General features: G+C 48.6%; 1 protein-coding gene across 1 annotated transcript in view; it reads right to left on the bottom strand.

The window, feature by feature from the left end:
- Pgbd5 (piggyBac transposable element derived 5) overlaps positions 1–20,987 on the bottom strand; it is a 71,658-nt gene extending 50,671 nt beyond the window's left edge. The window contains exons 1-3 of the mRNA XM_052167291.1: positions 20,806–20,987; positions 15,273–15,334; positions 14,089–14,814 (exon numbers count right to left, since the gene is read on the bottom strand). Coding sequence (XP_052023251.1) covers positions 14,089–14,814; positions 15,273–15,334; positions 20,806–20,987 — 970 coding nt within the window. The remainder of the gene's footprint in view (positions 1–14,088; positions 14,815–15,272; positions 15,335–20,805) is intronic.
- Between the last annotated feature and the right edge of the window lie 298 nt (positions 20,988–21,285).

The following is a 21,285-nucleotide window of genomic DNA, read 5'->3' as shown; positions in this document are numbered from 1 at the left end:
TAGCCTGAGAGCCATGATGAGCCAGAAGGAACCTGACTAGCAAGGAGGCCTTTGCTTGAGCAGGAGCCTGTGGAGGGGCCGTCAGTGTCACTTCCCAAGCCTCGCCAGGAGACCCACCTAGCACGCACTGACAACCGATGAGGACAGTTATCACCATCTGACTTCTCACTTTCTCAGAGTCAGCAAAGGAGACACAGCTCAAACCAAAGACATTCTCGAGCTCTGGACATGCTCAAAATCTGTAAGAATGAGCATGCCTGGAGCTGGCAAGATGGAAAAGGTGTTTGCCACCAAGCCTGGTATCCTGTGTTCAAACCCTGGAACCTACATGGTACAAGGAGAGAACTGACTCCCACAGGTTGTTCTCTAGGTTACACACACACACACATACACACACACACACACACACACACTCACACATACATACTCATACTCACACCTACACACTCACAGATATACTCACACATACACACACACAAACTCACACATACACATTCATAATCACACATACACACTCAGACACTCACACATACACACACTCTCACATACAGTCATACGCAAACATACACACTCATACTCACACATACACACTCAGACACTCACACATATACACTCATACATATACATACACACATACACACTCACACATACACATACATGCACACATACATACTCACACACATATATACTCACATACACTCACACACACAAAAAAATAAATGGAATGATTTTTGTTTTGTTTTTTTGATTTTTAAGACAGGATTTCTTTGTGTAGTCCTGGCTGTCCCAGAACTCACTATGTAGACCAGGCTAGCCTCCAACTCAGAGATCTGCCAGCTTCTGCTTCCAGGGTGCTAGTATTAAACATGCGTGCCACTACCACCCAGCTTTAAGTGGAATAAAAAATTTAGAAGAATAAATATACTCAATGACAAAGGGGAGTTTTTCAATAATTGAAGATTTTTGTTACTGTTAAATTTAGAACAAAAACAAGAGCTTACCAGAATCCTAGCTTCTGTATCTACTACACACCCACAAACACAAAAACAAAACTAAACTCTCAAAAGCTTTCTATACCTGAAAATCAGAGTCAGCACAAACATAACAAGTACAGTAAGTGTGTTGCCCAGGTACCTTTTTAAAAATTTGTTTATTATTGCATGTGTATGGGCGTTTTGGCTGTGAGCCTTGAGTGTATAGTGCCCTCAGAGGCCTGGAGAGAGGTCAGATCCACTAGGACCAGAGTTGCAAACAGATGTGAGTCACTGTGTGGCTGCTGGGAAGCCATCCCAGATCCTCTGGGGGAGCAGAAGTGTTCTTAACTGGTGAGCCATCTCTCCACCTCTAATGCCTAAATAAACTTTATAGAAAATATTAACCTTGAGGGCAAGCCTGAAAGAAACCATACACACACACACACACACACACTTACATACACAAACACATATACACACTCACACACAAATACATATATACAATCACACACTCACATATACACTCACACACACACACTCAAACACATATACACACACATATACACACAAACACATATAAACACACTCATTTTTAAAGAACATTCTTTCAGAGTTGACATGATACTAAACAGAAAAGATAGCTTAGATTGTATAATGATCTTTGTAGAATTGTTTTATGTATTAAAACACATAATACTGAACTAAATAGCCCTTAAGAATTTAATGTAGTTTTATAGCCATTTAATTTCATTTTGGAATGTAACTATCTCAAAAAACATCCTGTTTGGGACTTCATCTACTGAAGAGGGCTTAAAAGCAGAACCTTAAAATGAGAAGCTGAAAATTCAGAGGTTGAGAGTCCAACACTCTTTATTACATCAACTCATGGCAAACACTTAGTCTAGGCCAAAAAATAATACACAAAGTATTAAGAAAGAAAGAAAGAAAGAAAGAAAGAAAGAAAGAAAGAAAGAAAGAAAGAAAGAAAGAAAGAAAGAAAGAAAAGAAAAGAAAAGAAAAGAAAAGAAAAGAAAAGAAAAGAAAAGAAAAGAAAGAAAGAAAGAAAGTTCTATAGAAAAACTGTCTTCACTCGGAACTTATGCAAATCCTACAGGAAAGCCAAATGGCGTCATTTTCCTATAATTCACATCTATGATACCAGCAGAGGTTGAGGCAATAGAAGTGTCATGAGTTCAAGGCCAGCCTAGACCAGGCACTGACACCTGGTCAAAGAAGGGGGTGGGAATAAGTCACTGTAATTTTCATTTCTAGAGACTGAAGTGCCACTCCACCTGAGAGCTGCCGGGAGCACCAGGGACAGGCCGCTATGTTTGTCCTCATCAGGATCTGCTCTGACTGTGGCTCAGAGCTGTTGGGTGCTTCCTGGAAAGTGTGGCACTGCACGGAGACTTCCCTAAGTTAGTGTGCACTCTCTGTCCCTGCTCGGCAGTCACTTGGCCAAGCCAGCACACAGGCCTCCGTGATCAGCAGCCTGCTAGATTAAGGAGTTCCTGCATTTGTTACCCCCGGGACTGGGAACCAAGGGATCAGCGATGGGAGGGTGGACGTTCCTCGCTTCACGCCGCTTAACTCTGCCAGAAGATGCAAAACCCACGATTTTGTCAGCCTGAAAGGAAAGCACATTGGTCCACTGCCACACTCACGGCCTTCTCAGATCCTAGGAACGGTGATTGCCTGCAGAAACATGAGTTAAAAAACCACAAGAGGAAGACCCTTGAAACTTCCTCCTAAAAACGCCCCAAGAACACCCCGAGGCAGTGAGTAAGGTGCATCACCCCCGCTTTGGTGAACAGAACGGCATCAGCCCACCAAGCAAACCCTCGTGCCCGTACAAAGAGACAGACAAGCTCAAACCAGCGTGAGCAGCCAGGAGAAGAAGGGACGCACACCCCAGATGAGGGGACCTCCCTGAACCCTGAGAAAAGTGAACATCTCTCTCTTTATGAGCTCCCTCCCAACTGAGCAGCTGCAGGCGAGTCCCGGGCTCTGATGAGGTGAAAAATTATTACTCCTGGGCTGTGCAGTTGATCCTTTCAACGCTCAACTCACAGATCTTTATGTAAATGCTTTTAAACAAAACTTCAGAAGGTGTTCTTTTTATCTTAGAAGTTCACTCAGTCAGCTTCAGCCGTGGCTTTGGCAAACATTTAGTCATTTGGGTAAAATATGTTTAATCTATTCTCTCTCTCTCTCTCTCTCTCTCTCTCTCTCTCTGTGTGTGTGTGTGTGTGTGTGTGTACACGCAAGCATGCATGCCTGTGATCACATCCATGAACATGTGACATGAAAGACTGCAAACCATAAACCCTGGAACTGTATGATAGAATGTTAAAAGTTTCTGATGCAGGGTTCCTTCTTAAATTCTCGGTGCTGGGGATCAACGCTGGAGCCTCCCACAGTGGGCAGTCACTCCGGAGTGAGCTACATCCTCCCAGCCTGAAAATGTCTTTTGGGGAGTCAATGTATTATTTTCAAATTACTGCGGAGAAATGGGCCATTTTATCATAGAGTGGGAGAGCAAAAGGAGACATAAATAGATTTTAAGATGGAAAATTAGGGCTGGATCAATATGGGGCTCACGCCTAGCCTGCACCAGACCTGGGTTCAGTCTCTGCAGAGAAAGGGGGCAGATGGAGAGAGAGGTTATGACTATAAATAGCCGCTGACTGATATTTGACAAGGGTGTCAAGATGGGTCAATAGAGAAAGAATGGTCTTTCCAAAAATCAGAGCTAAGAGAGTGAATGTCCGCATGCGAACATTTACCTTACAGCAAAGCGGGGACCTTACAGCAAAGCGGGGACCTTATAGCATTTGGGGCCTAACTCAGAAAGGAGTGAATAGAAACAGGAGCTAAGAGGTCACAGCTCTGTGCTGCCTGACACTGTCAGCCTGACAGGACACAGCTCTGTGCTGCCTGACACTGTCAGCCTGACAGGACACAGCTCTGTGCTGCCTGACACTGCCTGTCAGCCTAGGTCCCAGAACAATGGATACACCTGTGAAAGGTTTTCCTGAATAAGTGCATTGCAGTCAGAAGACCCGCTCTAACCTGAACTGCATAAAATGGAAAAGTTGAGCTGAGCACCGCAGCTCACCTCTCTCTGCTTCCTGATGTAGAGGCCGTGGGACCAGCTCGCTGCCCAGACTCCCCTCCTGCGATGGACTGTATGTTCCCTCGAACCGTGGCCCAAATAACTTCCCTTGAGTTGCTCTCCTCGGGGTATTTATCATTTAACAGGAGAAGTAAGAGAGCTTCTAGGAGGGAACACAGGGACGCTGTGTAGTGACTCTGATCTTGTCACTGCTTCCTAGCTAGGATATCAGAGGCAAAGACAAAGTAGGCAGGGGAGGCATCAGCAGGGTGTGCAGGCTTTCTGATTTTAAGGATACATTTGAAAGTCATTTATCTACTGGGAAACAAGTACCCCAGAAATATAAAGAGCTCTTACAATTCAATCGCAAGTCAGTCAAGGAAATGTGAGCAAAAGACAGGATTAGACTCGCCAGCGGGGGCTGGGTGGAGATGATCCCACTGGTAAAGTGCTTGCCACAGGAGCCTGTAGACCAGAGTTCAAGTCCCCAAACCCACATTTTAAAAAGGCCAGGTGTAGTGGTGTGTGCTTGTAATCCCAGCACTGACGGGGCAGAGCTGGGGGGGGGGGGTCCGGGAGGCTCACTGGCCAGCCAGGCTGGCTGAACCAGTAAAGTCCAGGTGAATGTAAGAGATCTTCTCTCAAAAATGAAACAAAACGGGGCTGGAGAGATGGCTCAGCAGGTAAGAGCACTGACTGCTCTTCCAGAGGTCCTGAGTTCATATCCCAGCAACCACACAGTGGTGAGGGACTAAGAAATAGACCCAAGGTTGACATCTGGCTTCAGATGCGCCCACACAAACAGGCACGTGGACTGGAACATGCATGAACATGTATGTATACACACAAAAGGACTATTCAAAAGACAGTAAACATAATGAGAGCTGCACAAACCCATGAGTCACTGGGGAAACCTAAATCAGAACACTCTTAGATCCACGCTGCCCTCAGCAGACTGACTAACGTCAAACTCATGAACTAGAGCAAGCCGGGCCCCAGGGACAAGACGGAATAGCCTAGCAAGCCACAGAGCCTGCCGGGCTTGGGGCGGTGCGGCCACAGAGGAAAACTGTAAGGGAGAGCCTAAGACCCTACTGTAGGAGCCAACAACCCCACCCCTGAGGTACAGATACAAGAAGGATGAAGACTGTATTCACACAAAGATTGAAGGTTTTAGCTGTCATTCCAAAATGTAGTTATAACCCAACACCCCTCTGCTAACTGCTGGACCATGTGGTACGAATTGAGCACCTATTATCTGAAAGTAACAAATTCAAAAGCCCCAAAAGCCAAAACATTTTTTGGAGTGATTATCACATCTGGGTGTGGCAGTACAGGCTGCACTCGGGACAGAAAGTCCAGCTTGGGCCACGTGTCAAGTTCCATGTTGGTTTCAGGGCTTTGTGAGATCTTGTCTCCAAAACCAAAACACAATTAAGCAAAAATAACTCCAAACAAGAAAGAAACTCCTCGATCTAAGGAGAAGCAGAGGAGGAGCCCACCAAAAAGCTCTAGCCCAAGGCCAGCAGCACAGCACACACAGACAGCTTACAGAGCAAAGCAGAGTTCTTCTACAGAGACCTCGGGGCTGCCAGCCTCCTGTGACCACCCTACCACACTGCCTTTTCCTAGCCACTGGAAGGTCCCTCCTACCCTCTCCCAGCTCTCCCTCCCACAAACCTTTGGCACCACCCACCCCAACCGCAGTGAGGTGGATCCTGTGTGCCTCAAGGTCCTGTTGGAGTTCAGCTCCTCAAGGTTACAACAGTTTCAACAACATAGACTCCAAGTTTCAAAAGCATTCCTGAGAAGAGAAACGCAGGATTCATTGACACAAGGGAGTCCACCCCTTCTTTTCAACACAGGGTTTCTCCAAGAGGCCCTGGCTATTCTAAAACTCACTCTGTAGACCAGACTGGACTTACTCACAGATGCTCCTGCCTCTGCCTCTGCCTCTGCCTCTGCTGCCCGAGGGCTGCTTCGATTAAGGGTGTGCACAGCGGTTGCTGCTGCCGCCACCGTGGGCTTCTCTTTCTCCTTTTAAAAATATTTATTTTGTATGTGTGTTTTGCTTGCATGTATGTAAGTACGCTTGCCCACAGAGGCTACAAGTGGGTATCAGATTCCCTGGAGTGGAGTTATAGACAATTGTGAGCCCCACATAGGTGCTGGAATCCCCAGCGAGAATCCTAAGCTCTGTGCCAACTCTGTTAAGACAGTTTCCATCCCCGACTAATTTCTAATTGTTCCTGCGCCATGCTCTGGAATCCTGTGTAAATCTCTTTCCCTTGATCACCCCTTTCTCTTCCATTTGTCACCTGCCCCTCCCCACTCCCAGGAGACTGAACTTACTTATCTTTTTATCCCAGAGGCTCAATGTGCTTGCTGAATTAATATCTGGCACGTCTCACTCCCTGCTGACAGACTTATCGGAAAAACAGTCACTGCCAGCTTCAGCGGTGGTCCCCCAGCACGGTGTCATCCTGTCCCTCCACCCCTAGGAGACACACAGCAATGTCCAGAAACGTGTCTAGTTACCACCGAGGAGAAGAGTGAAAGCGAGAGGGCCTGACACGCTGCTCAATGGCTCATGAAGCACAAGGCAGACTCCCCGCCGTCAAGAATGATCTAAGGTCTCAACAGGCATCTAAACCAGGCCCATCGATCCACTCTCAGGTATGTTTGCTCAAGAGAAATGGAGAAATATAGGTCATAAAAACACAGGCGGGAAGATGGTAGTATGGGTCAGAGGTTAAGAGGGCTTGCTGCTCTTCCGGAAGAGCAGAGTTCAGTTCCCAGCACCGGTCACAGGTAGTTCACAACCATCTCTAAGTCCTGCTCTGTGGAATCTGACAGCTCTGGTTTCCATGGGAACCTACACTCACTCATACACATCCCCACATGCAGATAGATACTTGCACATAATTTAAAATAATAAATCTTTCAAAATCACGAGTAACTTTTTTAAAAATATGAGACACACGATAATATGAATGAGTCTTAGGAGCATATAATATAGGCAATATTACTTTAGGAGATAAAACTCCAGTGACTGTCTCTATGAGAGGGAGACAGACGCTGGCTGTGGGGAGCAGGGGGAATCTTCTGGGTCTTAAGGCATCCTTCACTTGTGTCTGTGTGTGTGAATTCACCCCGTTAAAAAGTCATTGTTCTGGGGATTCAGGACATATGCACCCCATGTCTGCTACACATCCTACAAACACTTTATTGAGTGCAAGACACTCCCGAAAGTCAAGGCACATCCCCCAAACCACATGCTGTTCTGCTGCCCCAAAAGGTGATATTAATCACTTTGGAGCTGAGCATCTGTCCTGATTAGTTTCCACTGTCAACCTGACAGCACCCAGAGTCCCTGAGGAGGGACTCCAGCTGACACGCTGCCTAGATCAGACCATGAGCATGTGGGGGGGGCATTATCCCGACAGGCTTCTTTCAGAATTCCTGCCTTCCATGACTTTCCCACCCTCCTTCAATGATAAAACACGAAAGTTTAAGATTAAGTAAAGTAGCTTTTAGTCAGTTGCTTATCACTGCAACAGGAAGAATGTACAACAGTGCCCCCCAAAAGCCTTGGTCCCCAAGGCAAAAGCCTTTGCCCATTGTGATGGTTTGTATATGCTTGGCCCAGGGAGTGGCACTATTAGAAGGTGTGGCCTTGTAGGAGTAGATGTGTCACTGTGGGTGTGGGCTTTAAGACCCTCATCCTAGCTGCCTGGAAGCCAGTCTTCCACTAGCGGCCTTCAGATGAAGATGTAGAACTCTCAGCTCCTCCTGCACCATGCCTGCCTGGATGCTGCCATGTTCCTGCCTTGATGATAATGGACTAAACCTCTGAACCTATAAGCCAGCCCCAATTAAATGTCATCCTTAAAAGACTTGTCTTGGTCATGGTGTCTGTTCACAGCAGTAAAACCCTAACTAAGACACCCACTGGTGGATTACAAGCTAGCAGTTCTCTAGAGAGATGGAAATATAAACTCTGAAGGTAGCCTGGCTGAAGTCAGGTCACTAGAGACATGCCTCTGAGGGGTGTTTCTTATCCCTGTCCCTCCATCTCCGTCCTCCTCTTCGTCCCAGCTGCTATTAAGGTGAATTCCTCGCTCCACCACCAGTTCTGCCAGGATGCCCTGTCTCACTCCCGTCTCCAAGTAGTAGAGCTAGCCAGAGTTTGGGAGCTCTGGAACCACAATTAATGACTCGCAGGTGTCTGTCACATGACCAAAACCTCTCGTGAATGGGCTGGTGCCCTCACTGTTGGCAAGGGCATGAACAGGTATGCTTCTAGAACATTCTTTCATACCAGGTACCAACACCTCTAAAAAACATACACATCCTTCCCCCTGATTCTCCTAAGCTGGTTTCATGTTAAGGATCAAATCAAGGATGTGTCCACAAACTAAGCTTCGAGGACAGTCATCATGCATTGATTCAATAGTGAAATTATAAAAAAGGCAAATAGGAGTGGGCAGGATTGCTCAGTGGTTAAGGTGCTTGCCATCCAAGCCAGCAGTCCTAAGTGCCATGCCTGGAATCCAAGTAGTGTGAAAGGAAAGACCTGCTTCTACAAAACTGTCCTCTGATCGTCACATGCACCCCATGTCACACATGCCCCCCACATCATAAACACACGCACATGCAATAACAGCTTTTTAAGACCATAGGCTGGAGGCTCACCAGAGGAATCACTGTATTGCAGATTCATTAAATTTTTATGATTTAAAAATTTAATGGGAAATATCCACGAGTCATTAATTGCAATTAAAAAAAATCAGTTCACCTACCATGATGTCATCTTATAATCTTATATACATGACTTACATATTTAGCATCACAAATGGTTTTCTCCAGATAGAGAAATATTGTGGAACTAAAAAAAAAATTATCTAAATGAACATTTTATTTTGTTGTTAAGAAAAACATGCAACCACAGTTTTTAGAAATCAAGGTGAGTTTGATACCCCAGAACTGAGCAGGGATCTTCCACAGTCCCGGCCAGCACCCACAGCCACACTCCCTGGAACAGGAAGTCCTGTCTCCTGAAAACAGCACTATGCCTCTAGGGAGAGTAGAAAGTCTAGGATCTTCCTGTCTGCCCTGACAAGAGTTGCTTATAAAAGTACACTCCTGTGTTAAAATCCACAGACCCCGCCCTCACCTACTAAAAAAACAGTTTTATGAATTAATGTGGAAATAAGCCCGAGAAGGTGGCAGATCTGAAAGAAGTTCTAGCAACAAAGGGGATGGAATTGCGTGCCCTGAGGCGTAAGGTATGACTAGGCGGATGCCGTGCACCTGGCCAGGTCTCTCCACCTGCCCTCACAGCTAGGAAGCTAAGACCATCTTTCTGTGCAGAAATGACAACTTCTCTACCAGAGTCTGTGTGAGCATGGGGTATGACAAGGCACAGAAGAACAATTACTGATGTGACCCTGATGTGACCCACACCAGGAGCTCCAGGAAGCCGGCTACACTGAGCCTGCATGGCTGCTCAGCGGTTAGGCAGCACTGCCTGAGACCGCAGTAGCAGCTCCCTAAGTCCCAGGCTCCGTCTGCTGCCACACAGCCTGGCACAGAGCCATGACAGAAGGTACTGCTCCCCTGACTCCACAGGAAGGCCTCCTGCTCTCCCCTGTACAGACCCACACTTAACTCTGGCATTAAAAACAAACAAACAAACAAACACTTTTCTCTTCTTACTCATAGAAGGCTTTACTGGATGGTATTAGAGAGATTCACGACTGGTTAAGACTTCAGGAATGTCTACGGAGTGCTCAGCTATAAACGGAGTGTCTATATCATGCCCCTGCCTGAAAGGCTCAGGGAACATTGGAGGAGGGGAAGTGGGAAGATGTAAGAGCCAGGGCGGGATGGAGGAGGGGCTGGGGTGGTGCAGTGTCTCCCAGACACGAATGACCACTACAATCAAGACTTTATAAGATCGAGATCAAGTTGATCTGTGCTCCAGCACAACAGCCCGCCCCCAGCTAAGGATCACTGGCAGGCGGTTTCTGCTAGGAAAGGGTCACTTTTCTTTAGGGATGTGGTACCTGCTAGGCTGACCCTGGTCCAGTGGACAGTCTCATAGCTCTGCATATATAGGCAGCATAAATTAGACTCAGTAGGTTATTAAAAAGAGAGGGGAGGGAAGAAGGAAGGGAGAGGGAGAGGGAGGGAGGGAGGAAGAGAGAAAGAACAAGGTTGGGAGGCGGATGTGAGGGGAGCAGGCCTGGGAACAGTTGGAGGGGGAAAGTGTGTCAGTACGATCAGAATACCTTGCTTGGGTGCACGAAACCCTGGGAGAATAAATATATAATAAATAACGTAATTGTTACAGATGCTAAAAATAAAAGACTACTTTAATAAACCAGCAGTAAGCCAGGTGTGGTGGCCCACGCCTTTAATCCCAGCACTTGGGAGGCAGAGGCAGGTGGATGTCTGGGCTTGAGGCCAGCCTGGTCTACAGAGTGAGTTTCAGGACAGGCAAGGCTACACAGAGAAACCCTATCTCAATCATCATCATCATCATCATCATCATCTAGCAGTAAACCCTAAGCACAAAAATTCAAAAATAGCCAGGCAGTGGTGGTGCACGCCTGTAATCCCAGCACTCTAGGAAGCAGAGGCAGGTGGATTTCTGAGTCCGAGGACAGCCTGGTCTATAGGGTGAGTTCCAGGAGAGCCAGGGTTACACAGAGAAACCCTGTCTTGAAAAAACCAAATCCAAAAAAAAAAAAAAAATTCAACAATGTTAATTTCCAACCCCACAATCTTCCCAAGGTCAGGCTCCTTCCGGAGTCTCAGAGGTTAGCATGGCTGAGAGGGGTCGGTCACCACAGAAACCCAGCAAAGCTAGAACAGGCGAGCAGAGACTGTGGTGGTGCTGCCTGCTTCACTGCCTCCTCAAGAAGGCCACTCGGAGGAGGAGGCCTGAAGGTCAGAGGCCCCAGACACAGCCCGGCTGAATTTCGCACTGCTCCCAGGAGAGCTTTGCACACTGGGAAGGCAAGCGAGGCTGACAGCTTGCTGGGCTATTTTGGGGGTTTTAGCTGTAAGTCTTGACCCTGTTCTCCCAGAAAGCAGTTCAGTTCCCAGGAAGACTCCCCCATCTACACACGGGTTAAAGCATTGACACCAGCCTGCCAGTGTTTATATGTAAGTCTTCCCAAGGGGACGCACACCTCGGAGCTGAACCTGAGGGAGGTGCGAGAGCCACTCCCCTGCCGCTGCCAACTGTGTTTCCCCGAGCATGCTCCATCCAGACAGCTGAAGCCACGGAAAATAGGGATGAGGCTGGGAAGATTCTCACCAGTAACTACGGAATCTCTCCTTCACTCTTCTCAGCTCAGCACCAATGACTTTACTATATGCACGAAAGTCTCCATGGAGCCACAGAACTGCTCTAGAGCAACTCAATATGTAAAGGTCCCATCATGCACCTCTTTCCTGCCCAAAGACTCAGCAAAGGTCTCCAGGTCTTCAAGGGAATCAAGCTGCATTCTCCCCAAGAGAAGAAACTCTCCCCAGCTCGACCACCAGCAGCAAGGGAACTGCTCCACACACCCGTCTGCACACTCACACTCATGCACAGATACAATTACAGTGGGGCAAGTCGGCAAGTCCCATAGCAACCTAGAGTCCTATGCAGTCCTCACTAGACTGCCGCAGCCATAGCAATCGCAAATGTTCTAGCATGAAACAATGTAACACTGTAACAGATCAAAACACCGCTCTTCCGCTCCCCCTACCCTACCCGCCCAGTTTCATCTGTTAAGCAACTGGGCCACACAGAAGGGAGAGAGATTCAGGCTGCTTTTGTGGAGGTGTTGAGCAGCAATTGTTGGAGCATCCCTGATGCTGTAGCATCCCTGATGCTGTAGCTTAGCAGGCTGAACCTCCTGGAGCGCCACAGCAACCGCTTCCTAATAAACACATCCATCTTTCTCCATGCTCCTGGGCTCAAGGATCTTTTCTGACCAACCTGGAAATCGGAATCTATTTTAAGCTCTGATAAATCACACTCCTCGGGCTCCACAGCCATCAACTTTGTCTGTCTCCCCTTTCCCATGTTTCCCTCTGGGAGCAGGTACCACAGAGGGAATTCTAAAGTAGATCTAAACTTAAAAGAGAGGACCACTTCTAAAGCAGAACAGCAACACTGGACACAAATATCAGCAGACAGCCTCTAATGCTTTCGCCTAAGGAGCCTCTGAATGACTCTCAGGAAAAGGCACAAACTCAGTGGCACTGTCAGGAAGCAGGATATGACCCTAATGCCAGTGACAGGCAATCCAGGTCTTCGTGCTGGGAGTACACAGTGACAGAGTGAACAGTGGTCAGAGGACTTTGTTTCTGAACATCTTGACTTACAGGTTACTAAGAACCAAAGTAGAGGTTAGGTCACTTTGGCATGTTTACCCTCCTCAATACCAGACCCTTTAGCTAAACTAAGCCTAACCCAGCACAACATCCCTATTTTGCCCTGTGACCTCAGCTTTGCTGGGTTCTCCTCTGCAGACGTCTACCTTAAGTGCTGCAAGATCAACACGGGATCACAAAAGCTCACAGCACAAAGACTGGCAAACCAGGGCACCAGGCTGGTACAGTCCCAACAACCAATATGGAAAGCAGCTGTCCAGGGCAGGAGGCCCTTAAGGCACGCTGGGAAATAAAGGGTTGCATACAGGAGGACAATTTAGAGTACCATTAACCACAGCCAAATGGCTGGGCTTTAAAATATACCCACTCGGAACCTTGCATGGTGAATGGTAGACCTCCAATCCAGCTGCAACTTTGCCCATCCTCACTGCAGCCTGGCAAGGATGCAGACTACTCCCTCCAGGTCTGAGCCAACCTTTCCCATTGCCAACTCCCTGCCGCTAGGTTTCCATAGCCAGGCCCTGGAGCCTGCCTCCTGTGCACCTGAAATCTTGATGAACAATAACTAGAGTGCCATGTGCACTGCCCAAAGTGTGTGTGTGTGTGTGTGTGTGTGTGTGTGTGTAAGAGAGAGACAGAGACAGAGAGAGAAGAGAGACAGACACGAGAGATTTTGCAAAGAAGAGATTATGCAAGAGAGAGAAGAAGAGAAGAGAGAAGAGGAGAGGAGAGGAGAGAAAAGGAGAGGAGAGGAGAGGAGAGGAGAGGAGAGGAGAGGAGAGGAGAGGAGAGGAGAGGAGAGATTATGCAAAGGGCACTCCCGGTGCCCAGTCACACTGGTTATGTGCACTTCACAGATATGGTGTAACATCTGCCTGCCAGGAAGCCACGGAGCCTAAACAGCAGCACTGAGGGTCATGTGGGAGAGCAGCGTCCACCTCTCAGAAAGCAGAAGCCTGGCTGCTGCAAGGCAGCTCTATTTTAGAATTCGACTCTGCAGAAGCCAACAGCCGAGGGCCCAGACAGGCAATGGCTGCGCTCAACTCCAGTCGCCTCCAGATAATCTGAGTCTGGCCTACACACCTTGAAAGTAACTCGAACTAACACTCCCTAGTGGAATCACCCTTGGCTCCTTCCGGTGCTCAGCGAGAGAGCAACTGGCACCACAGGAAGTTTCTCAGGAAAACAAGAGCGCAGTGGAGATGCTGGGGTGCCCTGGTACTGGGCTAAGTGCTTCAGCTGCGACCTCCCTGACCCCTGACACCTAGGTCCTGCGTACTGCAAAGGACCCAGCCTCAGCTATGCAAGGCGCTTGGATCCCCTCCATCAAAAAAGCCATACTTTACAGACCCCACAGGTGTGACATTGACAGACGACGGAAAGCCTCTAGCAAAGTGCTAGCTTGGTTTCCACCCACGAGAAACCTGGGACCACCACCCTGTACAGTAGGACTGTCTCTGTTTAATCCCTGCTCCCCAAACCAGCTGTTTCCAGAAACACACAGGTGTGGGTCGGGTGTGTCTGGAACCAGTCTAGCCCGTGCTCCAGCCTTCAGACCGCGCCCTGTGTCCCTGCATCCCAGTGTCCCCGGTCGATCCTCACCACCGGTGTCCTCGAAGCGCGGGGGCGGGCGATCCCTCAGCACGGCGCTCCAGCCCCCACTGGTCTCGTCCTCCTCGAGTTCCAAGGGATCCGCGGCGTGGGGTGGCGGGGCGGTCCCCGGAGGCGCGGGGCGCTCACGCTCATCGTCCGAGGAGGCGGCCGAGGAGGAGCGCGAGGCTGCGGAGGTGCTGTAGAAGGGGTTCCCGCCGCTGTCCGGGCCCGACTCGCCGAACACGTCGTCCGAGATGTGCAGGCTCTCGTAGCGTGCACGGGCTGCCTCCAGCAGCGCTGGAGCCCTCCTCCGCGCGCCCCCCGCCGCCCTCGGCCATAGCCCCGGCCGCCGCCCGCGCGCCCACACCCCACAGCGCCTCCCAGCCGCACACGCCGGGCCCGGGACCCCCGCCGCGGCCCGCGGCTCCCCACCAGCGCAGCCCGCAGCACAGCGCGCGCCGCCCCGCGCCCGGCCGGCCCGCCGTCTTGGCCGCTCGGGCCGCGCGCCCGGGATGCGCCTTGGAGCTCGGGCGCCGCTGGCTGCGGCCGCGGCGGGATGAGACTCAGCCGCTTCCCCGAGCCGCCGCCGCCGTCGCCCCCACCCGCTGCGTCTCTGCCGCGCCCGGCCCCGTCGCGTCCCCGCGCACCCTCCCCGAGGCAACCGCGTTGCGCCGCCGACCTTCCCGGGCGCGAGCCGTAGACCGGGCCAGCCGCCGGCCAATGGAGAGCGCAGGCCTTGCGGGGGCGGGGATAGACGGTTGCCACGCCTCCTCGGGGCGTGGCGCTAGGTCAGTCAGTCACCGGGAGCACCGCCCATAGGCTCCTAGCCGCTGGCCGGCTTTGGGAGGGAGGCGGGTCCCCGTGCTCCGTGCGATCTGGCCCGCCCCTTGCGCAGCCGCGCCCGGCTCCGGGGAGCTGTCCGCCCAGCGGTTCTGAAATTCACGCTGCGGACACGCTCCAGGTGGGCGGCCCGCCGAGCCTGGGCAGCGCGCTCCAGTGAATTTCGGGCTGCCCTCCTAGCTTCCCCGAACCTTGCTCTGTTGGGAAGCTGGGTCAGACACTAAAACAGTCTCTCCTCCAACAACTGTCATGTAAGGACTGCAACACTGGACCGGGGTGGCTAGTCATTTCTCACAGTCCTTGACTCTGACGCCTTCTGAACTCAAAATTGCTTCCAGGAGAACTATCACTACCTGCGCTCTGGTATCGCTTGCGCAGGCCTAGGATACGCACATCTGGAAGAGGATTATCGGATCTGGAAACAAACAGCTGGTCGCAGGGGCTTCAGCACTCTAACAATGGAGCAGAGTCCGTCTCCTCTCTTCTGGGGCAAAGGATGAAGCCAGCCGGCCGGCCTCCCCTCATCAGAATGTCTTCTCCCCTCCTCCTCTCAAACATAATGTAATAAGTCATATTAATGGTAATTGGGTCATAAAGTCACTTTCACTCCGACATAAAATAAATTCACATAGATGTGAAGGGCTTGAAACCTCTATTGGGTGTAGTAAATGATAATTACACAACCAAAGACGATGTGTTTCTATTTCTAAGAATAAGGGTTCTGGGACCCATCTGCCACCGGCTGAGCTTTTCACGCATGTCTTCCTGTGTCCAGACCCTGCGACCTCCAACCCAGGTCTTTATATAGGCTCGAATCCATGATAATTAAGCAGCCAAGCTGGAAAGAGAAAGGGACTTACCAAGCCTCCTCCTCTGTGTGTGTTTAGCTGATAAGCAAGAAAGTATTTGCAAAGAAAGCACTGAAACTCTCTTGAAAAAGCATGCCAAAGAAAAGGGGGGGGGGTCTAGCATTCCTGTGTACAGCAAACTGCTAAAGGCTGTGAAGTGGGGACCTATAAACAGACTTGATCAGAAAGAGGATGAAAAAAGTGGCTAATGCGGGTGTGGTTCTGGCCAATTTGCCAGCATGGGAGCACGGGAAAGAACAGTAACAGTTAAAGCGCAGACATTCATTGACCCTGATATGGTGCCCAGACCAAGGAAATGCAGGGCCTGTGCGCTTTCTGGACTCCTTGTCTAGTAGCTCACATGGGTGGTAACAGAGGGAAGAGGATTATATGCTCAGGCCTGGGGATTTAGCTCAGCTAGCAAACTGTTACTAAGCATTCAAGAACCCCCTTGGCTCGATCTCCAGGAATGCACAAAGCAGCTGTGGTGGAACAAGCTTGTGACCGGGAGCCCTGGGGAGATGGAGGCAACAGAGTCAGAAGTTCAAGGTCACCCTCAGAGACACAGCGAGGTTGCAAGTTAGAGGTCGCCTTGGTACAGCAGATGCTATCTCCAAAATAAATAAATAAATAAATAAATAGGAGGAAGCAGAGAAAGAAGAGGAAGAGACTGGGGAACAAAAGTTTATCCAACAGAAAGTATATAAAGGAGCATGCCTTGGTGTGGGGCTGGCAAGATGGTTCAGTGGTTAAGAGCACAAGCTACTGGTGCAGAGGACTAGGTTTAGTGCCCAGCTCCCATATGGCGGCTCAGAACTGTCTATAAGTCCAGGAATAGGGAGTTATAGGGAATAGGGAATCTGATGTCCTCTTCCAGCATGCGCATAGCACATAGACATACACGCATGCAAACAAAAGACTCACACTAACATAAAAATCAGCCTCTCCTTTTTAAATTAAACACCGTTGCCATTTTTAATTGTGTCTGAGCCTTCTTTTATTTTTAATTTTATATAATTGATTGATTGATTCATTCATCGTGGTGCTTGGGATTGAACTAAGAGTCTTCCATACCTGGGCTCCTGTGCCGTACTCCTAGCCCCTGAACCTCCTTTTACGGTGTACTCCCTTAGGTTGCCTTGTCTTGTTTGTTTTCCTATTAACAGGAGCAATTGAAGGGAGAACAGGTTTATTCTGGCTCGGTGTTTAAGGGTACAGCACACGGTGCAGGTGCATGCCGCCCTGCCCAACTTCTTCGGGTCCTGGGGAACAAACTGAAGTCCTCGAACTCATGAAGCAAGCACTGGACCAACTAATTGGTTACCACAGCTCCATTAACTTGTCGAGCACTGAGCTGCTAGGATCTGAAGCAGACTGTCCCGGAACTATGACTTCTGGACCAGCATTTAAAGCCAACCAATACCACAAAGTCTCCCCTTCCACCGCCACCAGACTTGGGACACCAGGATTAACGCCAGTGAGGTTGGCATGCAAGGATCCAGGGAAGGACATGAAGGAGAAGGCGGGAATGGCTCCTTGTCCTAAGGATTTTTTTCTCCTTGGCTTGTTTAGATAATTTACATTCCCGAGTGGTAATTAGGGCAGTAGACCCCTGCCGGGGAGCACAAATAACTCTGATTAGTGTTTCAACCTGCCTTTCTTATTTCTGGGGTTTGAAATAATTTTTTCTCAAGTGAATATTATGGAATATTTCAAGTGAAAAAGTATTGCAGATTTTTTTTTATTTTTTATTATTTTTGGTCGGGGGTGGGGGGTAGAGTTTCTCTGTATAGCCCTGGCTGTCCTGGAACTCACTCTGTAGACCAGGCTGGCCTCAAACTCAGAAATCCACCTGCCTCTGCCTCCCAGAGTGCTGGGATTACAGGTGTGTGCCACTACCATCTGGTGGGGGAACTTAAAGGATCTGCGCTGATTCCAAAACTCTTCCCACAAATTTTGGTTTTATTTTATAGATGGGCTTGCCTGTGTTGTCCATGGGGGATTTTAGGGGGTGGGTCACCCAGTCTTTCCTCCGCATACCCCTCCTAAACTGTAGTCTTCCTTTGTAGCCCATGCTGGCTTTGAACTCCTAGCAATCCTCCTACAGCAGAAAAGCAAGGTGAGGACTAAGGTCCAGAAGGCACTGCAAGAAAGCCTCACGGAGGGCTGGAGAGATGGCCCAACTGTTAAAAGCAGCATCCTGGGTTCAAATCCCAGCAACCACATGGTGGCTCACAACCATCCGTAATGAGATCTGATGCCACCTTCTGGGGAGTCTGAAGACAGCTACAGTGTACTAAATAAATAAATAAACAAACAAACAAATATTATTATTGAAAAATAAAAAGAAAGCCTCATGGAATTAGCAATTGAGAACAGAGAAAAGAGAGAGCTATAAAAGCTGTGTGTATTTGTGTATTAGCTGGTGCCGTGGCCCAGGCATAGAGGCCCAGGCAGTCCCTGCCTCACTGTGCTAGCAACACTGGGTAGAGATGTACGCATCTAACTGGCATCTGATGCCGGAAGCTGTACCTAGAGTGACTGGAGGGCTAGAGAGACAGCTCAGCAGTTAAGAGCACTTTCTGTTCTTCCAGAGGACATATGTGAGTTCAGTCCCCATGCCTAGTGGCTCATACGTGCCTGCAATTCCAGCTCTATGGGATCAAACCCATTTCTCTGAACTCTACAGACACATGCACACTCAAGCTTGTGTGTACACATGTGTAACTGCACACACAAATAAAAACTGAAAAATAAATCTTTAGATTTACATGGTGAACCATGCTCATATCATTATATTATATATTAATATAATTTATATTGTAATATTATACTTTTATATAATAGAATCACAATATTATAATTTTAGAATGTAATAATATTATTATACAAAGCTGGTATTATTATGCAAAGGAGAAAACAACCTGGCTCACAACCATCAGTACAGCTACAGTGTACTCATATACATAAAATAAATAAATAAATAAATCTTTAAAAATAAATAAACAAAAGAATACATGAGGTTTGGAGGGAAAAGTGGTGGTAAGGAGCTAGAGGAGGGAGGGGGTAGGAGGGGGTGATTTGGACAAACCTTGTAAGATATGTGCATGAAGTTCTCACTCTGCTTTTTACTGTACCCGTGTCTCTGTCCAAGTCTCCGTTCCTGGGCACAAGAACCTGGAAACCCCAGCAGGCTCTGCAGAAGCCATCTCAGCAGAGTCCACTCCTGATGGCGGCTACCTAGGATTCCTTTAGCTTCGTTTGTTCCTCATTCCGCTCCCACTACTCACCCTTGTTGGTACTATAGCCATGAGATCATGCTGGAAAGGTGACAGCTGATAGGAATTATCTGTGCCCTGTGTGTAAGACCTAAACACTGCTTCAGAGCTTAGCTCTGTCCAGGAAAAGAGCTTTCCTCCCCACCATCAATATTAATTGTTGTTCAGGAAGCAATTGAGCTGCAGAGGTCACACTCAGTTAACCGGGTCATACAGAAGACACGGGATTTCCTTTAAAAACTGCTAAGGAGCGCACATTCTCCCAGAGATAAGGGGGAAGGGCAAAGGATGTCAGGAAGAGACCCCAGGGGTGTTTCCAGACCCTAAGGCTGGGCAGCCTTTAGGCTGCCACTGGGGTCACTCTGCAGAGTCCTCAGCTGCATCCCATGTTCACTGTGGTGAACAAGGCCAGACAGCTACAAACCCACACAGCAAACCCAGGTCTCACCTCCACCAGTCCCTGTTCTAATGCTTTGATTCAGTGGGGAATCTGCGTGTCCTTGTCCCCAGCTGGTTTATGGTCGATTAATAAAGATGCCAATGGCCAATGACTGGGCACAGAGAGAGGCACTTAGAGTTGCATGTGTAGGAACTCTACACAAGGAACGGAACAGAATTGCCAGGACTTGGGGTAGAAGGATGGGATGTGGGAGCCGTGGGAGGTGAAGCCAACCAGACATGTGAGGTTTCAGGTAAGTAGCATTGGCCACTTCCCCAATTGGGTCTGGGGTAGCAGGGAAGGTTTAGGAGTGCCCAGCCTTTGAGGTAGCCAAGGCATTTAAAAATAAGCTAGTAGTGTGTGTGTGTGTGTGTGTGTGTGTGTGTGTGTGTGTGTGTGAGTGTGTGTGAGTGTGTGTGTGTTTGTGTGTGTCTTTCATTCTCAGATTCAAAAATGGCTCCCGAGTGCGCAATCCATGAGGAGTCAAAACAATGTAGCCAAAGCTCACTGCTACACAAACCCTCATGGAAGTCTACAACAGAACCTGCTCTTTCCCAGTGAAGCATCCCTAAGACTTCCCACAGACAAGCAGGGCCTGTGGGACCTTTATTCTTTCCTGTTTTGAGACTCTTTCTACAGACACTGTTCTTGGCCCAAGAAGCTAAACCAAGACTCCCTCCCACCAAGACTTCTGCTCCTACAGGTACTCTGCCCTCCTTCCTCCACTGTCCGGACAGATGCCTGTTCTTGTCTGCTAGCACAAAGCTGGAAGCCACGAAGTGATGTGATTCTATGCACAAGAAACTGGACCTTAACTATAGTGTGTAAAAGGCAGAGATGCCACAAGATCTAGGAGACTGTTAAATTGGCGTCACAGAGTTGGGAAAATGCCATGTGTTCTTACTTGTCACGTGCCCTTACCAGGATAGAGGGCACATAAGTATTCTAGATAATTGCTATATTTTATATGTGTGTATGCAAATTCCATGCAAATATATGTAAATATAGACATAAAGACAGATGTGCAGAAATACCATATTAAGAGATTTAACAAATGTGTATTTTTAAGATTTAACAAATGTGTATTTTTAAAACAATTTTAGTTTTTTAAATTAATTAATTTATTTGTTGTATATGAGTACACTGTATCCTCCTCAAATACACCAAAAGAGGGTGTCAGATCTCATTACAGATGGTTGTGAGCCACCATGTGGTTGCTGGGAATTGAACTCAGGACCTCTGGAAGAGCAGTCAGTGCTCTTAACCGCTGAGCCATCTCTCCAGCCCCAACAAACATTTTTTACTCATTGCAAGGCCCCACCTTTCTGAATCTTGAAGAGGGATGGTGCATAAGGCTCCTAAAAGCCTGGCAGCAACAGGGTGGGCTTGGGAGGCCTGCAGGGCACAGAATGCCCGGAGGACAGTATTCTCCCACTGCAGCAGAGACAGGGCCATGCCATCGGAGAAGGTGCCATCGAAGGGGGCAGTGGCAGCGTTTACCATCCTGAAAGGTCACATGACTCCGCCCTCCTCCTCACCAGCCCCTTCCATTCCCAAGCCGAAGTCTTACTGACTCCAAATTGAAACATAAGCAGCCGTTTCCATGGTAAGCAATAAATTGCCCATCTTTAGAATCAACCAATTAATAATTTTTTCCAAAATATTAACATTGTGTTTTGTTAAGGGCATTGCCCTTGGTTGTGGAATCTCGTGTTCAGTAAGACACTGACAGCAGGGTGGGATGAGGGCTCTCCGAGTGCCGAGGCAGCTCCCTAATGCACCCCATTACCTCACTGAATAA

The sequence above is a fragment of the Apodemus sylvaticus genome, chromosome 21 (assembly GCF_947179515.1).
Source record: "Apodemus sylvaticus chromosome 21, mApoSyl1.1, whole genome shotgun sequence".
In the NCBI taxonomy this organism is placed as follows: Eukaryota; Metazoa; Chordata; class Mammalia; order Rodentia; family Muridae; genus Apodemus; species Apodemus sylvaticus.
This window is presented reverse-complemented; position numbering and strand designations above follow the sequence as displayed.